Source organism: Carcharodon carcharias, chromosome 4, assembly GCF_017639515.1.
Source record: "Carcharodon carcharias isolate sCarCar2 chromosome 4, sCarCar2.pri, whole genome shotgun sequence".
NCBI classification, from domain to species: domain Eukaryota; kingdom Metazoa; phylum Chordata; class Chondrichthyes; order Lamniformes; family Lamnidae; genus Carcharodon; species Carcharodon carcharias.
The window spans coordinates 25,681,514-25,708,185 of record NC_054470.1 but is presented as its reverse complement, the minus strand read 5'-3'; the positions used below and the strand labels follow the sequence as shown (position 1 = coordinate 25,708,185).

At 39.5% G+C, this 26,672-nt stretch overlaps 1 protein-coding gene and 1 long non-coding RNA gene across 3 annotated transcripts in view; one reads left to right on the top strand and one right to left on the bottom strand.

Moving 5' to 3' along the window:
* Positions 1–203: 203 nt before the first annotated feature.
* LOC121277386 lies at positions 204–6,844 on the bottom strand. 2 transcript variants are annotated; one of them, XR_005942871.1, is made up of 5 exons: positions 6,396–6,535; positions 4,991–5,095; positions 4,603–4,755; positions 4,219–4,294; positions 208–294 (listed from the first exon to the last, which is right to left on the bottom strand). It is a non-coding gene; the product is annotated as an uncharacterized LOC121277386 (long non-coding RNA). The 2 variants fall into 2 exon arrangements; XR_005942872.1 differs by lacking the exon at positions 4,219–4,294 and having other exon boundaries at positions 204–294; positions 6,396–6,844.
* Positions 6,845–6,968: 124 nt separating this feature from the next.
* Positions 6,969–26,672, top strand: part of LOC121277385 (guanine nucleotide-binding protein subunit alpha-14) — a 185,687-nt gene continuing 165,983 nt past the window's right edge. The window contains exon 1 of the mRNA XM_041186792.1: positions 6,969–7,396. Coding sequence (XP_041042726.1) covers positions 7,276–7,396 — 121 coding nt within the window. The 5' untranslated portion in view covers positions 6,969–7,275. The remainder of the gene's footprint in view (positions 7,397–26,672) is intronic.

Here is a 26,672-nt window from a genome sequence, read left to right as displayed (position 1 = left end):
AGTTGCTGTTAGAGAGATCCGGCATGGACCTGACAGACTGAATGGCCTTCTTCTGTGCTGTAATCATTCCATGATTCCATTAAGTTTTTCTTCACACAAGAAGGGCTCACATTACGGATGTACTTCAAGATAGAGTGACAGAAGTGAAATATCCCACAGGAATTATTTAAGAATGAACTGGATGCCACAATAAGGTAACAACCTTTTTTTTGAATACATGCACTTAGATGAGCCCAATTGCTTTCCTTATCCTGAATGATTTTTGATCGAGATTCTTCAATTTATAGAGGTGATCTGGAAAAATAAATTAATTTAATTAATTATTCCACAATAGCATAAGTTTTTAAATTATTTGTATTACCTTTTTTTTCCCACTGGAATACATTTGCAATGTACAGTTGTTTTCTCAATAATACTGCATAAGGTACAGTAAGAAAAATAAGTAAATATTTAAAAATGCTGCAATTTCTAAGGACAGCAGCCGTTTGCCAAAAGAGTCCCGTATTTCGTATAAATGCCACAATAATGAATGTTTTATGGCTCGATCAAAGTATCATAGATCAATCAAGTTATCTCCCACTAATATTTTTATTCAGCACCTTTAACATAATAAAACATCCCAAGGCACTTCAGAGGAGCAAAATATGACACTGAGCCACATAGGGAGATATTCGATCAGATGGCCTTGACTTACTAAAAGACCTAGGTTTTAAGGAGTGTCTTAAAGGAGGAAAACTAGATAGAAGGGAAGAGATAGGTAGGGAGGGGATTCCAGAGCTCAGAGTCTATGCAGGTGAAGACAGGACCACCAATGGTGGAACAATTAAAATCAGGATGCCCAGGTAGCTAGAATTAGATGAGTGCAGATATCTCGGAGGGTTGTGGGCTGGAGGACATTGTGGAGATAGGGAAAGGCGAGGCCAAGGCGAGAATTAAAAACAATGATGAGAATTTTAAAAACATATTGCTTGACTGGGAGCCAATGCAGGCCAGCAAGCAAAAGGGTGATAGGTGAACAGAGCTTGGTGTGAGTTAGAACACAAGCAGCAGAGTTTTGGATGATCTCAAGCTTACGGATTGCAGAATGTGAGAGACCAGCCAGAGGTGCATTGGAATAGCCGACTGTAGAGGTAACACAGGCATAAGGGTTTCAGCAGCAGATAACAGAATCTTAACAGCACAGGAGTCCATTCGCCCACTGTGTCTGCACCAGCTCTATAAACGAGCATTATAACCTACTGCCATTGCCCTGCCTTTTCCCCGTACCCTTGAATATTGTTTCTATCCAAATAATCATCTAACGCCCTCTTGAATGCCTCAGTTGAGCCTGCCTCTACCACACTTGCAGGCAGTGCATTCCAGATCCAAACCACTCGTTGTGTGAAAAGGTTTTTTCTTACTTGCTTGTTTTGCAAATCACCTTAAATCTGTGCCCTCTCATTCTTGATCCTTTTACGAGCTGCGAACAGTTTCTCCCTATCTACTCTGTCCCGCGCCCTCGTGATTTTGAACATCTCAATCAAATCTCCTCTCAGCCTTCTTCTCTCCAAGGAGAACAGTCCCACCCTTTCCAATTTATCCTCACAGCTGAAGTTTCTCATCCCTGGAGCCATTCTTGTAAACCTCTTCTGCACTCTCTTCAATGTGTTCACATCCTTCCTACAATATGGTGCCCAGAACTGGACACAATATTCCAGCTGAGGTCTAATGAGTGTCTTATATAAATTCAGCATAACTCCTTGCTCTTGTACTCTATGCCCCTATTAATAAAACCCAGGATACTATATGCTTTATTAATTGGGCATATTGTGTACAGTTGTAGGCATGATACTATAGTATATTAAAACAATGGGAACAGTGCAATATATAAGCACTAGGATGTTACCAAGTATGAGAGTTGTGAAGTTGAGCCCTTTTTCTTTCGAGCTGAGAAGGTAACTAATCAATGCATTCATAATTATGAAAGGTTAGTGATTAACTGTTTCCACTGATTGATGAGATTGCAATGAGGGAGTAGAGGAAAATTTAGGATAGTCACAAAAAGAATTAAAAGGGGAGATTAGATTCAAAAAATTCTTCACCCAGAGATTGGGTAAAATTTGGAACTCTGTTTCGAGTTATTGTTGAAGCAGAGCCTAGGGATTTTTTCTGGGGGCATTAGAAAGTTTCTTCAAAAGAAATATTAAAGGATATAGGAAGTGAGTAGGACAGTGGGATCAAGCTATGTGACTCATGGAGAAAAACAATTGTTGATGTAATAATTATTCTAGAACTATTCCTGTTCCTAGAATGCATAGACTGCAGCAGTTCAAGGAGGCAGCTCAACACCATCTTCTCAAGAGAAATTAAGGATGGGCAATAAATGCTGCCTTAGCCAGCAACACCCACATCCCATGAGCTTAGGCAGGGGTGAAACCAGGCAATGTTAGGGAGGTGGAAATAGATGGTGTTAGGGATAGCGTGAATATGTGGTCCAAAGCTCATCATGGTGTCAAATATGTTACCAAAGTTGCAAAGAGTCTGATGCATTCTCAGATTGTTGCCAGGGAAAGGGTTGGAGTTGATAGCTAGGGAACAAAATTCAATGCAGGGACTGAAAACAATGGATGAATTGTGCTTAATTGGATGAAATTTCTGCTCATCCATTACTGGAAGTCAGAAAAGCAATCTGATAATTTAACAACAGTGAGGATTCGAGAGAAGTGCTGTTGAGGTAGAGCTGGGTGTCGTCAGAATATGTGTAAAAATTAACATTGTGCTTTTGGATGATGTTATTGAAGGGCTGTATGTAAATGAGAAATAGGAGGGGGCCAAGAATAGATCATTGGACACCAGAGGTAACGGAGTGGGAAGAGAAACTATTACAAGTGATACTCTGGCTGCGATTAGCTAGATAAGAATGGAACCAGTGAGAGCAATCCCACCCAGCTGAATGATGTTGGAGGAGGATGGTGTGATCAACTGTTTCAAAGACTACTGACAGGTTGAGAAGAATGACGAGGGATAATTTACCTTTGTCATAGTCACATAGGATATCATTTGTGACTTTGACAAGAACCATTTTGATATTCCTAGCAGGGGCGGAAGACTGTTTGGAGGGATTTGAGGATGGAATTTCAGGAAAGATGGGCATGGATTTGGAAGAAGACAACATGTTCAAGGACTTCGGTGAGGTTAGGGAGATTGGAAATGAGGTGGTAGTTTGCAAGGATGGTGGGGTCAAGGGTGATTTTTTTGACATGAATGGTGACAGCAGATTTAAAGGACAGAGGACAACACCTGAAGTGAAGGAACTGTTAACAATATCAATTCATATGGGAATCAGGAAGGGGAGCTGAGTGGTCAACAGTTTAGTGGGAATACGATTGAGAGAGCAGGAGGTAGTTGTCATGAAGAATATGATCTCAGAGGGGGCATGAGAGGAGATAGGAGAGAAATTAGGTGAAGATGCAAACTCAGGGCTCGGGCGGGGGAGAAATGGATGGAAGTTTGCCAGGTGGGCTGGTGGAGGGAAGGGACTCCGCAGGGGCAGCTGATCAGATGGCCTTGTTCTAAGTGACAAAGAAGGCTTGCACGTTGTTGAAGGTGAGGGAAGAGGTGTTTAAGAAGATGCTTTGCAGTAGAGAAAGGAAGCTGGGGGTATATCTTTGCATTCCAGGAAGTTCCTGGAATAGTGAGCAGCTTTAGCAGAGGAAAACAGGACCCCATATAAATTGCTTTATAGGGTCCAGCCGGACCTGGTTATAAGCACTGTAAATTCATTTATGTTGCTAACTTGCTCCCAGTGTGTGTTCTTTCGATTGTACGTGCTATATTTTCACCATCGATTTAAGGATAAATCCGCCAGCATACTTTGTGTTCAGCAAAAAGCTACAGGAAAATAAGGGTAGAGAATAATCCTTTCCACTTTAAATTGTATCGTTATCTCCTGTCAAGTGCGTTATTATGTTGTCTCATTTATAGCACTTTATTTCTTCCGATTTGGAAAAGTTCTCAGAACACTCTTTCAAGATATTCAGAACTTTCCCTAACATCGGCACGCCCACACACATCAGGGAAGGTCAACAGGAAAGGATCTGTCACGTTAAACACGAACTGTTTATGCTAAACTGACAAATCTGTAGTTCATATAAGGGTTGGCAGCAGCGCTTCGACAGAAGGGGGTGGGGGAGACTGCAGTTACATAACAGTGTTAGTTGATATTTAATAATTACTTACTCTAGCTATCTTTTAAGATCCGGCTTTTGAATTGAATTTACCCGATGAAGGCGGGTTCAGCCCTTTCTTCAGCTACCTGTTTGGGGGGGAAATAACAATAAAGTGTCCAAATATTCTTGACGTTGATATGTTTGGGCAACCCTTGTGATTTAATTGCCATCAAGCATCGATCGCATTGTTTTATTTTTGATAGAGGAAACTGAAGAAGATATTTGCTTTATATGCAAATTATAATAACGGAAACGTTTTTACATATGACACAGCTGATTAGCTCAGTTTTTTTCGATGTTCCTCCAGGAATGTGCCAGCAAACAATCCTAGAATACTTTTATCGTTATTGCGTAGTAGATATATTTTCAATACAATAGTTCTCCAAAATCTTACCATGTTTAATACAATTACACGATCGAAAAGCTCTGTGACGTGTTTGAAAATTCGACAACTGATGTTCAGTTTTCACAGGTCAGGTCGTCCCAAACCACCTCATAATATTACCAAACTCAACCCAAGGCAAAGTTTCGATGCTGCGAGCGCCTCCTGTTGGTAAAATGTGGGCTAAATGACAACAATCAACAGCAAAGTAAGAGGTTTACGGAGCAGACCCGAAACGTGGCAGTTTTGTTCTCCTATTGGATTCGGAAGTTTAGCAAGTTTTGCAAAGTGACGTAACGAGCTAACTTATACTGTAGCACCGACTGCACTAAAAGGCTAGTTGTATCGATTGTAATACCTCTCGCAATATTATCGAGAGAAAGAAATGTTGCACACTTACCTGAGGCAAAAATGAATGGAATCTGTTTCAATTGAGCCTTCAAAAGTTGGAAAACGAACTTTCAACAGACGTACTACACAGGGGGTCAGACGTGTGCTTATGGGTCTGAAATACAAGCACAGTAAGTTAGCCAGAGCCAGCATCCGAGTTAAGGGACTTGAGGCCTTAGGTGAGAATATATGCCGGTTATTTTAAACGGCGTCTCAAATTCAGATACTCGACGTGTCGATCTCATGTATGTCCAATAATAAAAAGAACAATTGACCTTATGTAAGGTTGAGTTGGTGGGCCCTTTGCAAATTGGTGAATATCTATGATGCTCTGTCAAACAAAGAACAATAAAGGACGTGCACTAGATTTCAAGAGGCAGAATCGAAGTCAAGAAGTTCGAAGGGATTTTGTTTGTGGGGAGGGAGAATACAGTCAAAAAATATGTTTTAATGTGTTTACCATGGAAAGTACAAATGAGATATGGAATACATGGAAAATTAAATCTGATAGAGACATCAGAGTGAAAAATACAGGAAATATTTAAACAATTTAATGAAATAATGAGGGGGTCGAAAATTTGTAGAACTCCTTCAGGGTGTATGCCTGACATGGAATGTATATTGTGAATGTTAAAAATATTGAAATCATATTGAGGCATGGAGTAGTTGAATTCTATTGTACTTCCTGTAAATTTTCAACTTGAAATGTTTTTGCCCTCAGGCTATATGTCTGACATGGAATGTATATTGTAGATATCTAGTGTATTACAATTGTATAGAGGCACCTAGGAGTAGAACATACCATATGGGGACAGGTTGAATTTCATTGCACGTTCTGTAATTTTCAAGTTGAAGCGTTTTGGAACATACTTAATTCATAAAATTTGTAGAAATATATTTTTTGGAAAAAAATGAAATAAGGAAGACGACAATGACCATTGTACATCACAAACCAAGATTTTGGAACGTACTTGTGATTTCGTTTAATTTATAGAATACATTTAATCAACCTCCTCCCTGTCTTTGTAATCCCTTCCAGCCCCACAACCCTCTGAGATATCTTTGCTCATCTAATTCAGGCCCGTTATGCATCCCTGATCATGGGTGGCAAGACCTTCAGTTGCTGAGGTCCCAACTCTGTAATTCTCTCCTCACTGACTCTGTGCCTCACATTTCTTCTTTAAGATGCCACCTAAAACCTACCTCTTTTTGACCAAGCTTTTGGTCATCTGACCTAATATCTCTTTTTGTGGTTTAATGTCATACTTTGTTTTTAACGCTCCTCTGAATCGCTTTGGGATATTTTATTATGTTAAATGTGCTGTGCAGTATACATATAAATAATAAACACAGAAAATGCTGGAAATACTCAGCAAGTCGGGTAACACCTGTGGAGAGAAACAGAGTTAACGTACGAGATTTTCGGCACTCGCCGGGATCTTCCGGTCCCGCCGCAAGTCAATGGACTTCTGGCTGAGGCACCGCCTCGTCCCTGGGGCCGGAAAATCCCGGTCAAACGTTACAGGTAGACCACTCTTCGAGAGAACAATACAAATAGTTGTTGTATGTCACTCATAAAATTGAACGATCCGAATGCGTTTGCATTTTGCAATTGATGTCGCTTGATGACCAGTGGCATCCAAACAAGATCCTCAGCCGACGACTTAATACAAGGCGCGCCTTGAAATGTGCACACATTACATAACGAAAATACACAGGAAAGTGACCAAGTATTTGTCCAAACTGTATCAAAAAAGGTATTTTGAAACAGAGTACTTGGTGATGGAAGAAGATTTTCAACAACGCCATTTTTCGACCGCACTAACTCTTTTGGATTAGTCTTGCCCTCGTCTTCGTGTCGGACCGCCTTTTTTGTATCCCTCTGATGGTCTGAGGCATGTCAGCCGGCTCAGTGTGTGTGTGGCTAGGGTTTCTTTTTCCTCTTCTCCACCCCTTCGGGTATTCCCGCCCACTCTGGAGTTCAGGCATCTCTAGTACGAGCAGTTTCCAAATGTGTTGAATTCCCTGAACTGAAGTTAACTTTTGGCTTAACAATCCCCTGCTTAAAAAAAAAACCCCAAAATATAAACAACATTTGTTTTTGTCATCTGACTTTGCATCGCTTCCATGCCGTGGCCGTGGTGAGGCGGCAGTGAGGGTGTGAAGGCACGGCTGTTATAGCAGCCCGGAGAGTCGGCGCCCGGCTCGCTCTGGTTTGGGTCGGGTGAGGTGTCTTCTTCTCGCTCCTCTTCTTACCAACTGTATTTTCCGAGGGACATTGGTTTGGGTTCCATCATGGCCGGGTGCTGCCTGTCCGAAGAAGATAAAGAGTCCCAGCGGATAAACGCCGAAATCGAGAGGCAGTTGCGGAGAGACAAGAGAGACGCCCGAAGGGAACTCAAGCTGCTCCTGCTGGGTGAGTAACAAAGTATTTCGGCTGCAAGGAGAGATTTGCTGAGTTATTTACACTGTATCTCAGTGGGGTGAAGCTGCTGAAGTCACATAAACTATATATTGCAATTCAGTTCCGCGCCTGAAAGCGAAACTTTTTGAGGTTGATAAATACTATGTTTTGTATCATTGGCTGTTCGTAACTCGAGTATTTTTGGTGAAAGTTATTAATCTTCCGGTGCGTCGGCATGTTAACGTTTTCCAATCGACTTTTATAGGCCTGAATCCTTTTTTATCCTTTCCTGTAGTTCCCCCTCCCTCCCTAACGTTCAGAAAGAAAAATACGACAGCGAAAGTCCCGAATTAAAGGTGCAGGTTGCTTTTTTTAAAAAAAGTAAAGTAAAAGCAAGTGGCACTTTATGTGGTGGCAGAAGTTTCTCAAAGTGTTGGACGCTGTGTTGGAACTTAAGTTTGTTAAAGTTGGCGGCCCGTTCTCGTCTGCTGTAACTTGATCCTCAGGTGGAAGTAGAATGAGAGAGAAGGTGGATGTACTGGTCCGGCTTGTACAGGCACTCTGACTTATAAAAAATAAGTCCTGGGTCTCAATGAAGTCGCTATTACTTGTTTTCTGGCTGATTGATTATTAACATCTTCTTTTCATTAGAGAAGTTTGGAGTTATTTCAGAATAACTGATGAACCAGTTTTCTGCTCAGCATTCTTTGTGCTAACGAAAACAGATGTTTGTCTCCACTCTTGAACAAATTTCTGTAACTTGGGGTTTCTTCCCCCCCTTGTTCTGAGATATTGTCTTAACTTCTTGTCAATATCGCTAATAATCACACGAGTCTCTTTCGACTTGTATTTATTCCAGAGCTTCACTAACTGGATGAACAGGCTGGGTGTGGCGATGTGCTTAGTAGGGACATAATGGTTTCCTTGATTTCGTTATCTATCTTTTAAAGTTGCTTTCGTTTTTCATTGCAGTCTCTTAAAATAGTTCTTGTGTTTTACATTGTGTTAATGCTCTTTTTTGGCTGAAAGTTTTGTTACCCTTTCGATTACTGTGTGTGCTTTGTAGTCCTCTTACCCCCGCCCTCCAATATTTTTCCTTTTTGGCTAAGGGGTACATATAATTTATTTCAGCCTCTTTTTTTCCAAACATTGTGGGCTGAAGAAATGTTTTGATCTCTTGGCAGAGCAGCTTGCATTTATTTGCATATTTCCTTTGGTGATTAAATACAATAAAATCTCTTCAAATTGGAAGAAGTGGATTTGCCTTACTAAATTACAACCTCTTGCTACATACTCTTGTGATTTTTCCAGCTCTCAGTTATCTAGCTGAGTTTTGAGGCTAGCGTTTTTGATCAGAATTTTTAAAGAAGGCCCTTGATGGGGCTATATTATAACCAAAAGCCCTCCTGGTGGGTCAGCTGCTTAAATTAGTCAGTTCATGAACTGTATGAGCCAGGAGGATTCTAAATTCAATCCAAGGTCTGGACTGAGCCAATCTCAGTAAGTGTGAGAGGAAGGATGCTACATATATTCTCAGTGTTGTTGGTTAGGGATAAGGTAGTCAGTGTTCCTGGATTGCAGGTGAAAACTTACAGGCATAAAAAAAACTGAAATTGTTTGGTAAGTAGAGAAAGACTGTTTGACAGTCAAGAGTCATCCAATAGGATAACAGTCTTTTTGGTTTCCAAAAAGCATGGGGAAGCAGTGCACCATAAGAGTGAATGCATTGGATGACCATGGTTGGAGGAGGGTCATTGGAGGCCTGAAGTTGTGTGGTGAAGCCTGCTGGATTATATTTGAGTTGGTGACCCTGATCCTCCGTCTCAGCTCCACTTGCCTGCCTACTCCCAATATCCCTTGATTCCCTGAGAGACTAAAAATCTGTCTATCTCAAACTTAAATATATTCAACAAACACTGCTGAAAATGCATGTGTATCAGGATTGGGCCAAATTGCAAAGCCCTGCCTGTGAAGGAAGGTCATTCGTAGATATCCTAGTCTGGTGCTAATGGAATCACATCCTGGGGTGAAGTTCATGCCTTCAATTGATGTAAAGAAGAGAAAGGGAGGTATTATCATTTAATTTAGTATTATAGGAGCATAACCGAAGAAATAGGAATAGGAGTAGACCATTCGGCTCTTCTAGCCTGCTCCGCCATTCAATAAGATCATGGCTGGTCGTCTTGTATTTCGATTTCTACATTGCCACCTAACCCTGATAACCTTTGATTCCCTTGCCTAACAAGAATCTATCTAAAACAAAAACAGAATTACCTGGAAAAACTCAGCAGGTCTGGCAGCATCGGCGGAGAAGAAAAGAGTTGACGTTTCGAGTCCTCATGACCCTTTGACAGAACTGGAATCTATCTACCTCTGCCTTAAAAATATTCAATAACCTCGTCCCCATCACCCATTACAAGGCTCCAATAATGCAGCATTTTCATGCAGTCTCTGTTGACACTTCGGAAGATATATTAAATAGAAGAGGGCCAGTGGGAATAATAGCTTGAGAGCAAGTGAACACTTGCCCCTCTCCCACACTGCTATTTGTTTGTTTTCGGGCCGAATGAACAGTGGTCTGATAGCGGATTGCATGTCCACTCTTTGCATGAAGCATGAGATGAGATCTCCTAAGAAGGATGTTTTATACTTGGGGAAGAATAAACACAGAGGTACCAAGGCAATTGTGTGTTCAGCTTGCATTGGGGGAAAGTCAGTCATGTTTGGAAGTTAAGTCTAGGAAAGATATTTTCCTTTCTAATATGTATTGCTATAATGAAAATTATTTTGTGCTAGGAGCAGCAATAATCATATAATTTTGCTGAAGCCAAGTATACAAAGGAAATGGGGAAATAGTGGCATATTGGTAATATCACTGGACTGGTAATCCAGATACCCAAGCTAATGCTCTGGGGATGTGGGTTCAAATCCCACCACATCAGCTGGTGGAATTTGATTTCAGTTGTCTCTGTAATGGTGACCATGAAACTATCATCGATTGTTGTAAAAACCCACCTGGTTCCCTAATGTCCCTTTAGGGAAGGAAATCTACCATCCTTACCTGGTCTGGCCTACATGTGACTAAATAGCCTATAGCACAGCAATGTGGTTGACTCTTAACTGCCTTCTGAAATGACCTAACAAGGTCAGTTCTACACAATTAGGGATGGGCAATAAATGCTGGCCTTGTCAGCGCCCACAGCCTATAAAAGTATAAAGATAAAAAGCTCCCCCACTCACATATTATTGTTGGAACGAAACGAATGAGGAAAATAAATCTGCTGCCTGTTTTTATTAGTTTGCCATGTTTTCAAGTACTGGGTTCTCTATATTGATCGTAAATTTTCTTCCCAGGTTGAAGAGAGAAATAACATTGATTGAGCCGATGTCTTCATTAGCTTAGATTCATTTTTTTAGTCATGAACCTGTAAGCTGAGAACACCTGGGCAGCTCATTGTTCCACGCTGGGAAAAAAGCCAGAGTCTTATAGACCTGTCAGTTGGATGTGTATTGGACACGATTGAATGCAAAATGCTGAAAATTAATTTCAAAGGTTAGGGCTTAGTGTAAGAAATAACATTGCAGGATTGAGTAGTAAATGCTAAAAGCAGGATACTGGATCTATTCCTCTAGATCACCGTGAGTGGTTTCAATAGCTAACATCAGTTGTAAGAAGAACATAAGCTACCTACCTGTTGCTGTTTAAATTAAGTCAAAAAATGTTTGCAATTCTTGAACTGTAGTTGCATCCTGAGTGATCCAGTTTCTTCTTGATTGATATGAGTTCTATATGAACTTGGCTACAAGTAACTTCTCTGGTGACCTGCTATTTTTTGTACCTGGCCATTGAGTAATCTCTTGCCATGAATACTTTAATTTCTGCAAAGAATTTTAACTATGTTACCATATTGTTTATATTAGTTTTACTTGTGTAAATAACCGTTTGTGCATTATGCAAAATATTTTATATTTTTTTTAAATTGGCAGTAATTTGAAAACGGATCATGCTCTATTAACTGACTAGCACAAATCTGTTTAGGTTCAAACAGTGCTTGATGGGGTATTTTGATGTTTACATTGATTACTTTCATTAATATAGCATCTTTAATATAATAGATCCCAAGATGCTTCACAGGAGCATAATCTCATTTTGTTTAGTAAATAATATGTTGCACTTACACATTTTATCCAGAGAACGTAATGCATGAATGGATGGAATTTTGTGGAAATTGTTTTTAACATAAGAATAGCCGCAAAGAATGGAGGAAAGTAACATGAGGCAAATTAAAAAGTATCTGAAAGATAAGATCTACATAATCACAAATGGATGACAAGTGTAAAAAGCCTGTTCGCCAATCCAAAAAATGTTTCCATATATTGTACAATTAAAAATGTGTATGCTGTATACCATGGCTGTTGGAACATCTTAAACCTTCATTAACATGCACAGAATCATACGGATGTATATTTGGAAGAATAGTTCACATCACATGTTTAATTAATAGTATATTCTATAGATTTGACATCACTACAAACGTTTTTATGTAATAACGAATGAGAATGTTTTACATTAGAATGAAAGGCTAACTCATTTTTTAGGTGTGGTTTCTGTATTATGATAATACAGATGTGATTTTAAGATTCAATTTTTGAACTGTGCCATTTATCATTCAGTAAGTATGAGATATTTTAATAACTGTTGGTCTCCATATTCCTGTACTTGAGTACAACCTGAGATCACCAACCATGTAACTGCAAGAGACTTTAGATGCATCATACTTTTAGTGAGCCATAGTGGTAATTGGAGTACAAGTGTAAATATCGACACCATGCATTTATATAGTGCAATTAACTTAGGATAAACATCTTAAAACATTTCACAGACATGAAGAAAATGAATGCCAAGGCTAAGGGGGAGAGATTGGGAAATGTGACTAAAAATTTAGTGAATGAGGTGAGTTTTAAGTGGAATCTTAAGAAAAAGAGAGAGTTTGAGATTGGAACCTATGTTACTTAAGGCATGGCTACCAATGGTGAAGTTTTGGGTTGCGGGATCCAATGCACAATTGACAAGAGTCAGAGGAATGGATAGTTTGGAAGAGGGAGATGTTGTAGAGCTGGAGGATATCATAGCCATAGATAGGGGTAAGGCCATGGAGGGACCTGAGATGAGCATAAGAATTTTAAATTGACCAGAGACTAATCTATTACAGAGCACTGTGTAATGGCTGAACGTGACTTCATGTGGGAAAGCATATGGGTAGTGGAGATTTGGATGAAATTGAGTTGATAAATGCTAGAAGATGGGACCCTGCCCAGGAAACAATCAGAGTAATTGAGTTAAAGATGGCAGAGATATGAAAAGGTTTCAGCGGCAGGTGGACTGTGGTAGTGGTAGGGGCAGGCAATACAATGAAAATGGTTGTGGCCTTTGATAGGAGATCAGAAATTTGGGGTCAAACGGAATGCTAAGGTTGCAATCTCTTGTTCAACTTGTTACGATAACCATGGGATGGCGTTGGTGCAGCAGGAATAAAATTTGTGATGGGTCTGGAGCCAATAGCTTTACTGTTAAAGGTTAGTAGGGAAAGTTAAGACTCAGCCAAAATTGGATGTCACAAATCACTTGACAGCCCTGGGGAAATGGGGCAGTGGGGGAATGCTGCGGCAGAGAGGTAGAGCTGGTTATCGCTGCCGTAAATCTCCCTTGCCCAGAGAAAGGGGAAAATTAAAATATTTTGTGATTGACTTGATCTATTTTATTTGTTGTTAGACCTTGAATGTATTTTTTAATGTCTGAGCTTATCTTAGATTCCTGAATTGGGAGAAAAGTAGTGACAACAGAATTATTTGCAGGAAATAAATCCATATATTCAGTTGTAACGTCATGTATAGCTAAGCATGCTTTGGGCGATAGTGTTTGTGCATTGAGAGTTTATTGCTTTTTAAAAGTTTTCATCATAACATTAATACTGAGGTTAGCTCTTTGATGTTTTAAAACTCTGTTTTAATGTGAAAGAGAGCACATTTTGTACTGCTGAGGAATTGAAATTCGTTACTCCAATATGGCTTAGCATTAATCTGCAGCTTTATCTTGAATTCATGTAATTATTTTAATTGCCTTAAACAGCACTGAAAATTACACCAGTTACATCTTTTCTTCCCTCCATGTCCATTAGTATATTGTGTTATTGAAAATGTGGAGTTGATTTACAGAAATTAATCAGAGCAATTAGCTTGCGCTCTTCAGCAATAGGGCTGTAGGAGTCTGTCCAGGAAATAGTCAAGCTATTACTGCCATCCATGAAATCTTTGCTAATGGGAGGCAAAATCAATGGCATTGAACTACTTAAAATTAATCCAGAGGTTATAATGGAAAAGGCAATGGGAGTGTAATTGGTCTTTGCTGATGGTGCAAAATGAGTGATAAGATATTGACCTCTACACTTCTCTTGATTTTCTTTTTCATTGATGTCACCATATAGAACTTTTAAGCATATTCCTATTACAAGATGAGTAAAATAGTGCAACGATCCAGAGGCCTGGACTAATAAGCCAGAGACTGAGAGTTCAAATCCCACCCTGGCACTTTGAGAATTTAGTTTTTTCTGTTGTTTTAAAAAAAGATCTGGAGATTAAAAACTGGCATCAGTAAAAGTGATTGAAGTTGTTAGATTACCATTAAAAAAATATATACTGGTTCACTAGTGTCCTTTTTAAGGAAGGAGACTTGTCACCCTGACTAGAACTGCATCTGACTTCAGCCCCTCACCAGTTGGCTCTTAACTGCTCTCTGAGGTTGCCTGGAAAGCCTTGAGTACCCATATAAAGAACAGCAAGCCTCCATTGTTGCATAGTCAAAATTCTGGAACTTCTATTTAAAGCATTTTGGGAGCAGCTTCGTTACATAGAATGTGGTTCAAGAAGGGATCAAAGGAAATGCCAAACAATTATAGGCCAGTTAGTCTTATATCGGTGGTGAGCAAATTAGTAGAATCAATCCTAAGAGATAGGATTAACTGTCATGTGGAAAGGCATGGACAAGTCAGAGATGGCCAGCATGGATTTGTTAAAGGAAGGCCTTGCCTCACAAATTTGATTGAATTCCTTGAGGAAGTGATAAGCGGGGTTGATGAAGGTAGCACAGTGGAAGTTGTGTACATGGATTTTAGCAAGGCATTTGACAAGGTCCCACATGGCAGTTTGCTCAGGAAAGTAAAAGCCCATTGGATTCAGGGTAATGTGGCAAACTGGATAAAAGGTTGGCTTTGTAACAGGAAACAAAGTATAATGGTTGATGGATGCTTTTGCGAATGGAAAGTTGCCTTAAGTGGTGTTCCACTGGGCTCAGTGTTGGGACCCTTGCTGTTTGTGTTATATATTAACGATTTGGACGTGAACGGGGGGGGGGGAGCACGATTGGGAAATTTGCAGATGACACAAAGATTGCCCGAGTAGTGGGTAGTATAGAGGATAGCCATAATCTCCAAAACGATATAGATGGGTTGGTGGAGTGGGCGGTAAAGTGGCAGATGGATTTTAACATAGAGAAGTGTGAGGTCATACATTTAAGGAGGTCAAACAAACAGGGATTACACAATAAATGGGAATATACTGAGAGGGGTAGATGAAGTGAGAGATCTTAGCGTACAAGTACACAGATCCCTGAAGGCAGCAGTTCAAGTAGACAAGGTTGTGAAGAAGGCATATGGAATGCTCTCCTTCATTGGCTGAGGTATAGAATATCAAAGTAAGGATATAATGTTGGAATTGTATAAAACACTGGTGAGGCCACAACTGGAGTATTGTGCGCAGTTCTAGTCACCACATTACAGGAAGGACGTAATATCTCTGGAGAGAGTGCAGAGGAGGTTTACAAGAATGTTGCCAGGGTTAGAAAAGAGTAGCTATGAGGAGAGATTGGATAGGTTGGAGTTATTTTCCTTAGAACAAAGAAGGCTGAGAAGTGACTTGATTGAAGTGTACAAAATTATGAGGGGAATAGATAGAGTGGACAGGATAAAATTGTTTCCCATGTTGGAGAATTCTAGAACCTGGGGACATAGATTCAAGATAAGTGGCAGAAGGTGTAGGGGGACATCATGAAGAACTTTTTTACACAGAGGGTAGTGGGTGTCTGGAAATCGCTGCCCAAGTTGGTGGTAGAGGCAGAAACTTTAAACTCTTTTAAGAAGTACCTGGATCTGCACCCAAAGTGCTGTAAGTTGCAGGACTTTGGTCAGGTGCGGGAAGGTGGAATTAGAAAGGGTGTCCTCAGGCTGGCATGGACAAGATGGGCTGAATGGCATCCTTCTGCGCTGTAACGCAGCCCATAATCTCAATTTAATAACTTGATATATTGATGAGGTGAAATGATTAGAGGAGACACACGTTGAGCATAAACACTGGTATCGACTTGTTAGTTCAAAAATGGTCTGTTTGTGTGCAGTAAATAATAGGTAATAGTTGTTGCCCATGCCATCAACACCCACATTATAAGAATGAAAGAAATTCTAATACTGGTCCAAAAGCCTCTTTGGCATGGTGTAGCTTTTCAAAACAAATTACAAGTCACGTATCCTTTTATCCAAAATCCTCGGGGCTGATTACATTTCAGATTTCAGATAATTTTGGTTTTTGGATACTGCATATAAACTCATGTTACAGGAGCCTAAGCTGGCTATAGTCTAAAGTAAATAAAATGTCTAGAAAAGTAAGATGCATCACTGAAAGTAAATACAGAGCACCTGTAATAAGTTTCTTTTTGACGTGTTCACCGCAACAATCACAAGGTTAAACAGTATAGACAAACAATTAGACTTCCCATACTAAAGGTGGATGCGGTTCAAATAAAGTGACTTTTTTGGATTTATGGATAAAGGATATTCAAACTGTAATGGGTTAAGATTAGTCCGAAGTGTGCCAGAGGAAAGACATTATTGATTTGTTTTCCTGTTGGTAGGTATTATTTCCTAGTGGAATGTGAAAGATTTTAATTTTTATTTATTCGTTGATGGCATGTGGAGTGACATATAGGCCAGGCCAGGTAAGGATGGCACATTTCCTTTTCTAAAGGACATTAGTGAACCGGTAGATTTTATGGCAATCAATGATAGTAATGGTGACCATGAAACTGAGACTAGTTTTATATTCCAGATTTATTAGCTGAATTCAAATTCCATCAGCCACCATGGTGGGATTTGAAACCATGTCCCCAGAGTAGCCTGGGCATCTGGATTACTATTAGTGATATTATCGTTATGCCACCATCTCCCCATTGAGCTGGAGCTGCGGGGGTCATAGGAAGAGGGGCTTTGGATTGGCAAGGTATTCCTGGATCTCTGGATTACTAGGCTGCCAACATTATCACCATGCCAATGTGTGTCTGCCCATGATCATTTTTGAAGATGTTCAAATGTCAGTTAACATTAGGGTTCTAACCCAACCATAAAATGGTGACCTGAAGTTTTGCTTCAAGTTATGAGTCCATTACTGTACACTGGAGCAAAGGTCATGTGATACTCAGTAATATTGTACTACCATATAGCATGTATTTATAGTGTAAATAAGCTTTTCGATTTCATAAAGCAAGAGCAAAATTTGAATATGATTTTACTATGTTGCAGTAAACCTTGCAACATATTGGATTTTATTTGAACTCCATTGTCTTAATTAACGTCATTTGTTTTGATATCCATTTAACGCTTGAGGATGTTACTTCAAAATAGTTATAGGTAAAGATAACCATTTGATTTGATGTTTCCAGCATAGTAAATCTACTGTATCTATTAATATCGAGCAGTTTTGACAGGGTAGATGCTGAGAGGTTGTTTCCCCTAGCTGGGGAATTGAGAACACGGCAACACAGTCTCAGAATAGGGGGCTGATCATTTTGGACTGAGATGAGAGAAATCTTTTTGCTCAGTTTTGTGAACCTTAGGAATTGTCTACCCCAGAGGGTTCTGGATGTTCTATCGTTGAGTATATTTAAGGCTCAGATAGACAGAACTTTGAGGTCTCAAGGAATCGAGAGTATGGGAAGTGGGTGAGAAAGTGGAGTTGAGGCAGGAGATCAGCCATGATAGTATTGAATGGTGGGGTATCTCCAGGGGCTATATGGTCTACCCCTCCTCCTATTTCTAATGCTCTTAAGAATAATGATGGGAGTGAAAATCATTGTAAAGGCCAAGAAGAAAGATTTAGGAATAGTTTGATTTGTAGCTTTAGGAATTAGTAGATAATCCTCAACTCAATAGAGAAGAAAACATGGAAGCCCCTCAGTAGTTTACTTTTATTTTTGTAACTAAATTAATCCGTAACTTACCTATCTTTTTTATTGCTGATACAATACTCAGAAGACCAATATAACGTGTACTGTTGAATTCAACCATTTGCCCCTCTCTCATCTAAAATATGAACATGGATCTACGTAGATAACTTCACAACAATTATGATGCTGTAGTTCCATTTGGTATAAAAAAAAATGCTTCAGAATTTATTTTCCAAATAAAACGAAGCCTAGTTGCTAGAAGTGAAAGTAAAGGAAGAAGAGTGTTTTTGGCGGAGTCCCATTCTATACTGGTCTCTAGGCCAACCAGTGAATAACAAGTGTACACAGTGAAAATTCTGAGCTGAGCTGGAATGTAGCTCTCCACAGAAGGCAGATTTCAATGAAAGCGCTACATTAGTTTCTAGTCTAATAAAGGCCCAATTTTAAAATTGCCATTCTTGTGTTTTCAATGGTTTTCTGGTTTTGCCTTTCCCCATCTCTGTAATACATCTTTAGTCCTGAATTCTCTGCATTCTTCCAACTCTTGTGCATCTCCCACTTACTTCACTCCACCTTAGGTGTGGACCTTGAGCTGCCTAAACCCAAAACTTTAGAATTCCCTCCTTAAACATCTGCACCACAATCTTCCTTCCTTTTAAGGTGCTAATTAAATCCTACCTCTTTGATCAAGCTTTTAGTTAAGTGCCAATTTTTGTTTGATAACCCTTCATGAAGTGCCTTACAGGAAAGCACTGTATAAATGCAATTTCATGTAATGTATTAGATCATTGGTGTCCAGTATGAGGTTTGTGCGGTACATGTTGGCCCGTTGGTCAATTGTAGCTCTACGATCATTTAACATTGGAAATTGTGCAGATCTTTTGACAGGAAGGCTGCCGCAGTCACAGGCACTGGTAATTGAAGTGAAGGAGGTGGTGTTCACAAGTACTGCCATACATTTGTATTGAGAGGAACCTAGCAGGCAATATGGCAAATGAGCAGCAAAACTGCAGTTTGCAGTAAGGTGATGAATGAAACCTATAGCTTGGTTATGAATTTTGGCTATGGTCATGTGACATACTGTTGATAAAGGATTGTGAAATTTCTAGTATGTTGGCAACAAAATTGGGAATTTTGAATTTTTGTTAACTGGATTCTTTTTGGGTTGTGAGGAGTGAAGCTAAACCTGTGTAGAATGTTAATTTTTTAAATAAAAATGCAATTTTTTTATGTAAATAGATTGCTATTCTCCTCCTGTTTCAACATGAGTGAACATTGTCACGGCTCCCTGAGGTTATGCTATATAAATGCAAGTTTGTTCTTATTTCAAGGTTACTTTTGTTCCATGATGAAAATGGCCACTTTGAGCAACATTTGTCTGTAATTATTTTATATACAGAGTCTTTCTGTTTAGTAATTGTGCATTCTTATCTATCAAAAGAAGAAAAGGTAAAAAAAAAATCAACACAAATACAGAAGATAATGTCATGATGTGACTGCATATCTAATAAAGGAGTTAGTGAAAATGAACAAGAAGCCCCCGAAAACTACAATTAGCCCTAGAGAAAATTAGGCTAGGCAGTTTTTTTTTCTCAAAAACAGCCCTCAAAAATATTTTAACCCCTGCTGGGGTTGTTCTTCTTAGAGTAGAAGAGGTTAAGGTGGGATTTTGTTAGGGATTTTTAAAAAAAGTGACGATTTTAATGGATTGAAAAGCAGAAATCGCTCCATATGGCAAACGGATTACGAATCACGGATTAGAAGAATGGCTGCAGCACAGAAGGAGGCCATTCATCCCATCATGTCTGCAGGAGCAACTCAACTAGTCTCGCTCCATAGTTCTTTCCCTGTTGTTCCATAAACATTTTTTTTTGAGGAGCACATCCAGTTCCCTTTTGAGAGCCCTGATTGTAGTTTACTCAACACTCCATTGCATTCTAGATCCTAACTCATTATGTAACCTCATGTCACCATTAGTTCTTTTGCCAATCATCTTAAATTGGCATCCTCTGGTTTTCAACCCTTTTGCCAATGGAACAGTTTCTTTCTATCAATGCTTGTGGTTTTGAACACTTATGTATCTGAAGTACTCTCATCCTTGGAACCATTTTCATAATCCTTTTCTGCACTTTTTCTAAAACATTGGACTCCAGTTGAGGCTGAACCAGTGCATTATACAGGTTGAACTCAGCTTCCTTGCTTTTGTACTATATTCCCTTATTCATACGCACAGTATCCCATATGGCTTTTTAACTACTTTTTCATTTTGTCCTGCTGCCTCCTCTGGTTTGTGAACATATACCCCCAGGGCTCTCTGTTCTTTCACCCTTTTGAAAATTTTTTTTATATTGCATCTTCTCATTCTTCTACCAAAACATATAATTTCACACTTCTCTGCATTGAATTTTATCTGCCAGGTTTCTGCTCATTCCTCTATCATGTCTATGTCCTCTTGAGGTCTATCACTGTCCTTGGCACAATTCTCAATTCTTGAAAGCTTTATTTCATCTGCAAATTTTGGAATTGCGCCCTGTGTATCCACGTTTAGGTCAAGGCATCATTCTAAGTATTAACCCCTGGGGAACCCAACTGCATAATTTCCTCCAGTCCGAAAAGTAACCATTCATCGCTACTGTTTCCTGTCATTCAACCAACATTTTCATGCTGCCACTTTCCTTTTTATTCCATGGGCTTCAACTTTGCTGGCAAGTCTATGATGTGGCAATTTATCATTTCCTTTTGGAAGTACATTTACACCAGGTCAACCACATTACCCTCACCAACCCTGTCTGTTACCTCATCAACAAACTCATTCAAGTTAGTTAAACATGATTTTTCTTTAAGAAATCTGTGCTAACTTTCCTTATTTAATCCACATTTGTTAATTTTGGCCCAGAATATTGTTCTAAAAGCTTCTACGTCATCACGGTTAAACTGACCTGTAGATGCTGGGCTTAACCTTGCACCCTTTTCAGAGTTTTTATGATCGGGAATAAATTGCTTGAAAGGGTGGTAGAAATACTCACTCACACACACTCGTGCGCTCGCTCTTGCACGCTCATGCTCTCTACCGTTGCTTTTTGCAGAAGACTGACCAGGAAACTGATGGTAGAAACAGATTCACTAATAACTTCCAAAGGGAATTGGATAATTAATTGAAGGTGGAAAACTTTCAGAGCCATGGGAAAAAGCATGGGAGAGGAACTTTTAGGGCAGTTATTTCAAAGAAACAACAGTCATGATAAAAATGGTCTTGTTCAATGCTCTATGAAGCAATGGTTTTATATTTTGAATTACTTTTGAAATGAATAAGCAAATTAAATCTGTCCACTAGCTAACTTTTACAAAGAGATGTAAATCCTTTATACTTAGAAGCTTTGAACGAATGGTTGGTGTCAAGAATTGGCCTGTTATCTTGCAAAATCTGTGAGAAAAACCACCTGTGAATCACTGCTTTTAATTTCTCATCTTGTTTGGTTTTGAATGCTTTATTTTCTGTTAACCACAGGTTTTTTTAATCTTGGTTACATTGTGCGTGCACCACATCCTGGACAACATGAAGGTATATTTTTGATGAGCATAATAACTATTAACTTGTGAACCTTTTGATTGCTTACGTATATAATAGTCCAGAAACTACAACTGAAATAGGGTAGTTCAATTAATCTATTTTATAAAATCTCATAAAACCTGTATTTGTTTTATGCCTTCCAAAATCCAGTAGGTTACATCTATGATTAACAGCAGAAGATGCTGGAAATACTTAATTCTGTTTCTCCCTTCTCAGATGCTAATGTTTCAGGTCGATGACCTTTCGTCAGAACTGCAGAAAGTTAGAGATGTAATTTCTAAACAACGACAGAGGCAAGGAAATAATAGGTGGTGGGGAGTAGCGGTAATAACAAATGGAAATGTCCCTGGTATGGTGGAAGATAGAAGAGATTAAATGACAAGAATGATGGAGGATTAGAATGACAGGCACCAGAAGGTTGGGTTCATCCTTATGGACTGAACATAGGTGTTCCACAAACTGATCTCCCAAATGTAGAACACACAGCATTGAGAGTAATGAATACAATATATAGAATTGAAAGAAGTACAAGTAAATTGCTGTTTCAACTGGAAGGAGAGTTGGGCCCTTGGACAGTGAGGAGGTAAAAGGGCAGGTATTGCATTTACATGGAAAGATGCAATAGGAAGGTGAGCAGCTGTGGTGGGTGATTGAGAAAGGGAAAAGAAAGGGAAGATGTGTTTGGTTATGACATTATGCTGGAGGTGATGGAAATGGTGGAGAATAATCCATTAAGTGTGGAGGCTGGTGAGCTGTGGGGACAAGGGGGACCATATCATGGTTGAGGAAAAAGGAAGACCTATCTGAAGCATTGCTATGGGAGATGACATCATCAGAGTGGATGAGACTGAGAATGGAAGAGGCCATACAGGAACAATATGAGAAAGTATAATCAAGTTAGATGTCAGAATCAGTAGATTTATTGTGGATATTGGTTGATGGCCTATCCTCAGAAATGAATACAGAGGTGTCAAGAATGAGGAGAGTTAGAGCTGGGCCAAGTGAAGGTGAAGGAAGGGTGCAAATTGAAAGCTAATTTGAAATTTTCCAATTCTGGACAAAGGCAGGAAACAACACTGATATACTCAAAAAGAGGTGAGTGAGGGTACCTGCATAAGACTGAACCAAGAATTTATCACTTATTCCATGAAAATCTAGGCATACTATGACCCATACGCATTCACATAGCAGCACCTTTCATTTGAAGGAAGGATCAGTTTTGTGGCAGGTTTGGGGATGGGTCTCCGAACTAAATACCTAGGCCTGGAGGTGAAGGTGACAGAAGAAGAGCTCTTAATTCGCTGAAGTGGGGTGTAAGGAATTGAAGCCGAAGACTGATCATTTGGGGTTAGACAGAGTAATGTCAGAGGGTAGAATTAAAATACGACAAAGGATGAAATGGGAAGGAATCGGAGGAAAGTGAAGGGGAGGAAGGATCTGGAAGGGCATTGGTATCTGCCAAATTCTCCAATGCTTGAAATCTGAAAGGAAGAAAATAAGTTTATTGTTAAATTCTAGATGGGATGAAGGATGAACTGGTAGACCAGGACAACTTTGAGCTATGAGTTGGTGCTGCTGAAGGGAGAGATTGAGTACCTGCATGTGGCATTGTATGATACTGAGCATGGCTCTTACGTTGTCATGAAAACAATGGTTCGAGGAACGCTGTGTACATTTGGAAGATATCTATAATCGTGGCTGGATCTGAGACATGAGGGATGGAATTTCAGTTTGAATCTATGTGGAATAAGTCTGAGCTGGAGCTATTTGCTGTGGAAAGAGATGTGGAAAAGCAAGTTTTTGGTAGATGCCTGATCAAAAAGGGAAACAAAAAAGCAGTTGAACAAGATAAGAAAGATAAATAGATATCTTATCAAAGAAGAGCAGTGCTTCTTCAGATGCTGTGATTCTGCATTCAAAGTAGAAAATGCTAAAATTATTCAGACGTTGGGCAGCGTTTGTGGAGAGAGAAACAATTAATACTTGTGGTCAATGAACTTTTGTCAGACCTGGAAAGAAATTGGAAATGTAACAGGTTTTAAGTACAGACGTGTGGGCAGAGTGAGGGAAGAACAAAAAGGAGTGTCTGTCTGGTGAAAGGCAGGAGGGATTAAATGACAAAAGGGATGATGGTGCAAGACACAAAAAAAATGGCAATGGGATAAATGAAGACCAGAATGGGTCGAGGAGATGTGTAAATAGATACAGAAGAATCATTGTCGTTAGAGCGGTGTGTTTTGTAGTTAAAAAGAGAGCTAGATTTACTTAGTGTGATAAACTTCAACTTAATGTTGTCTCTTTATAGTTAAGATTATTGGCTATCTTGTGCTGCTGCTCATGCTAAAACAGGATATGGCACAGGAGAAACGAGACAAAGCGGTTGCTAAGCGTGAATTTAAAGTTTAAATGATCAACTTGTCATTCCACTAAGCTGCTGATCATTTAGCTTTCCTTCTTAGCCCAAGTGCTAGTGGATATTGTACATGGTTCCCTCTTTTCAGTTACTGTCCTCCTCCCTTTCAAATCTGTCATCTCCCATTTCCGCAAATGACTGCAGCTTGATGTTTCATCTCCTTCCCTATTTCTTCAGCTGGAAACTGTTCCCGTGGACTTGCGCAGGAGGGAAACAAGAAAACAAAAGTGAAGCAGTGGGAAAAGAGGGTCAGGTGACCTAGAAGAGAACGCCAGTTGGAAAAAAGTGCCAGAGGAAGCTAGACACAGGAGAGGGACCGGGAGCAGGCTCCAAAACAAAGAAGTCGTCCCACACCAGAGAGTGGGACAGAAAGAGGTCCCAGGAAGACGATCAAGTTAGTGGACAAGGATAGGAATATGAAACAGATCCCGTTAAATGAAGTTAAGAGTGAGGAGCAGAGGAAAAGGCTCTGAATTAAAGAGACAGAGCTGCAGGGAGCAGACTTGGAACAACGTGGGCTTGTGAGAAGTCAGAAGATCTAAGGAAACAGCTGGTGACTCCCTACTATGGGCCTTTGGAGCAGTGATGTTCTGCTTGGCACAGCCGAATGTGTGGAAGGTGAAGCTTGAATGCACATAAAGATCCAGGGGAAAGGAGCCTCGGGAAGAAAGGTTGAAACTCTGGCAGGTGGATCCTTATCGGAGATGTCTGAGTGAAAGCATTGTTTGGAAGAGAATTCCAGGACAAGTTATTTGAATGTGGAGATTGGAAGCCTTGGTGAGAGAGACAGCATTTTGGTGAGATTGGTTGACTCATGGTGTGATGAGCGTCTGGGAGGTTGATGAGAAATAAGTAGAAACTGGGTTTGGGAGTGTGCTGTGTCTGACTGCAGATCACCTATTAGTTGACATGGACTCGATACTTACTGTGAACATTAGATAGATTTTGTAACTTGTGTTATCTTTACAAAATTGTGTGCCTAAAGGTATAATTGGTGTGAAGGAGTAGTGTAATAAAGTTCATCCTCCTTGTTAAAGAAATTTTTTATTCTTTTGTTAAAAGTTCATCAGCAGACTCCTGTGACTCTGTTCAGCTGCCCTCCACATCATTTCTGAACAAAAACTAAAAGGATCGTTCAAGCCAGGTTCCGCCATGGGTTCTAACTTGTGCAGTATTAACATCAGCTAGGATCATAACAATACACTGAATTTTTTCTGTCAAGTCTTCTGTGTGACATTTTATCCTCACCTTTTGAAGATCCGTTACTGCATTATCTTATTTAAAAGAAAATACTTTTGAATTTAAGTGTGACTTCCCTTTAGCAAAAGTAATGGCTGACCTTGAATAACCCCTGAATTTCTAAATGCCTACGCATCATAACTCTAATTATGAGCATCGTCCAAGGGCTCCTGCAAATATAAAACAGATGTGACTTAGTGCATTGTTACAGAAGGTTGGGTACCCCTTGTTTTAGATTACCTTATGTGATCTGGGATCATAATTTCAAATCTTATTCCTCGAACTTAGAGTGATAAGCACACAGATTTGGATCAAAAATAAAGATAAAAATACCTGGAAAAACTTAGCACGTCTGGCAGCATCTGTGGAGAGGAACACAGTTAACATTTTGAGTCTGTATGACTCTCCAGCAGAACTAAGTAAAAATAGAAGAGAGGTGAAATGGATGTGGTGATGACGGATTGTAGGGTCTTTGTAGATGGGTTGGTTTCCTCATTTGTATCTAACTGGTCTCTGAAGCTTGACAATGTTGTCTTGTTCTTTGTAATTGCTGTGCATTTTTATCTTATTATTTTCCAGCGAAATGAATGGATTGGACAGAGTTCATTGAACGTCTTGTGAATAGTCTTTAGAGGCAGTAGTGTGATCAGCTCAAGCTTTTTTTTTGCACATTGTGGCTTAACAAGGGAAGTCATGGTAGACATATCACTTTTTTTTCCAATGTCCTGACAATGTGAAGGAGCATGAGTAGTGTTTATGATGGCCTATTAAAACCACACCGTGACCAGTTTAGGCCACAATGAAAATCAAAATATATAGATAAGGAAAAGGACAGTAGCGCTCATCCTGGTTGGGAGAAGAACTATGACTGAAAAATGAGAGAAGTTTGGAGGAATTTTCTTTCAGGTACGAAATATTTGAATGGTGTAAACTTTGAATGAAGCAGATTATTTCAGTGTAAGCCTGGAAAAGATAGTAGTAATAATTGAGGGCAAAACAAACAATCACCAAGACTGATATGTTTTAAAGTATCTGACGGGCACCATGGAAATTGTTTGAGATAGAAGATGAAAACTATGATGAGATTGGATAGCAGAGAGATTAGCTTCAATAGACTGACCATTTTGGGTGCCTGGTTTCTCCTCTGTTTTGATTTGTGATCCAAGCAAAATAATAACATCGGAATCATTTTCTTGAAGTCCCTTTCACAGAAATTCTTTTAAAATCCTGTAAGATGAGTAACTCTGAGCCAAGCAAAACCTTACCCTATTTGGTCCTATTTTCAGTGCTTTGCAAATGGACTTGTGCCAATTTTGGTCTAATTTCATGGGAAAACCAAGCATAAGAAAACTGTTGTGAACTAGATGTGTAAGACAGATCATGCTGCAGAGTTAATGATTAAGTAAGGTAATTCATTTTAACAACCAATGTGTAGAAATCCTAAATGGTGAACTAGTTCTATGTGCACATCAATATTCAACTGTAGTTACACCTTCCATCTGTTTTATACCTCTGTTTGAGATTCCTGTCTAAGATTAACTCAATTTTTTTCATTTGTCAGGGATTTATTAAAGCAAAGAACTTTTGGTGAAAGTAGTATTCAATTCTAATCGTTGCTCCCACATACAAAGTGGCTACGATTTTTTTTATTTTACTCCTCCTCTTCAGTTCTTTTAAATATTAAGGTCTGGTCCCTGCTTTTGTAAAACCTCTTACCAAATCTGCCAACTAGCTAGGGACACAAATGTTGACACAGGTTTTGCTTGTACAGCTGATGTGTGCTGCTCAAGACAGG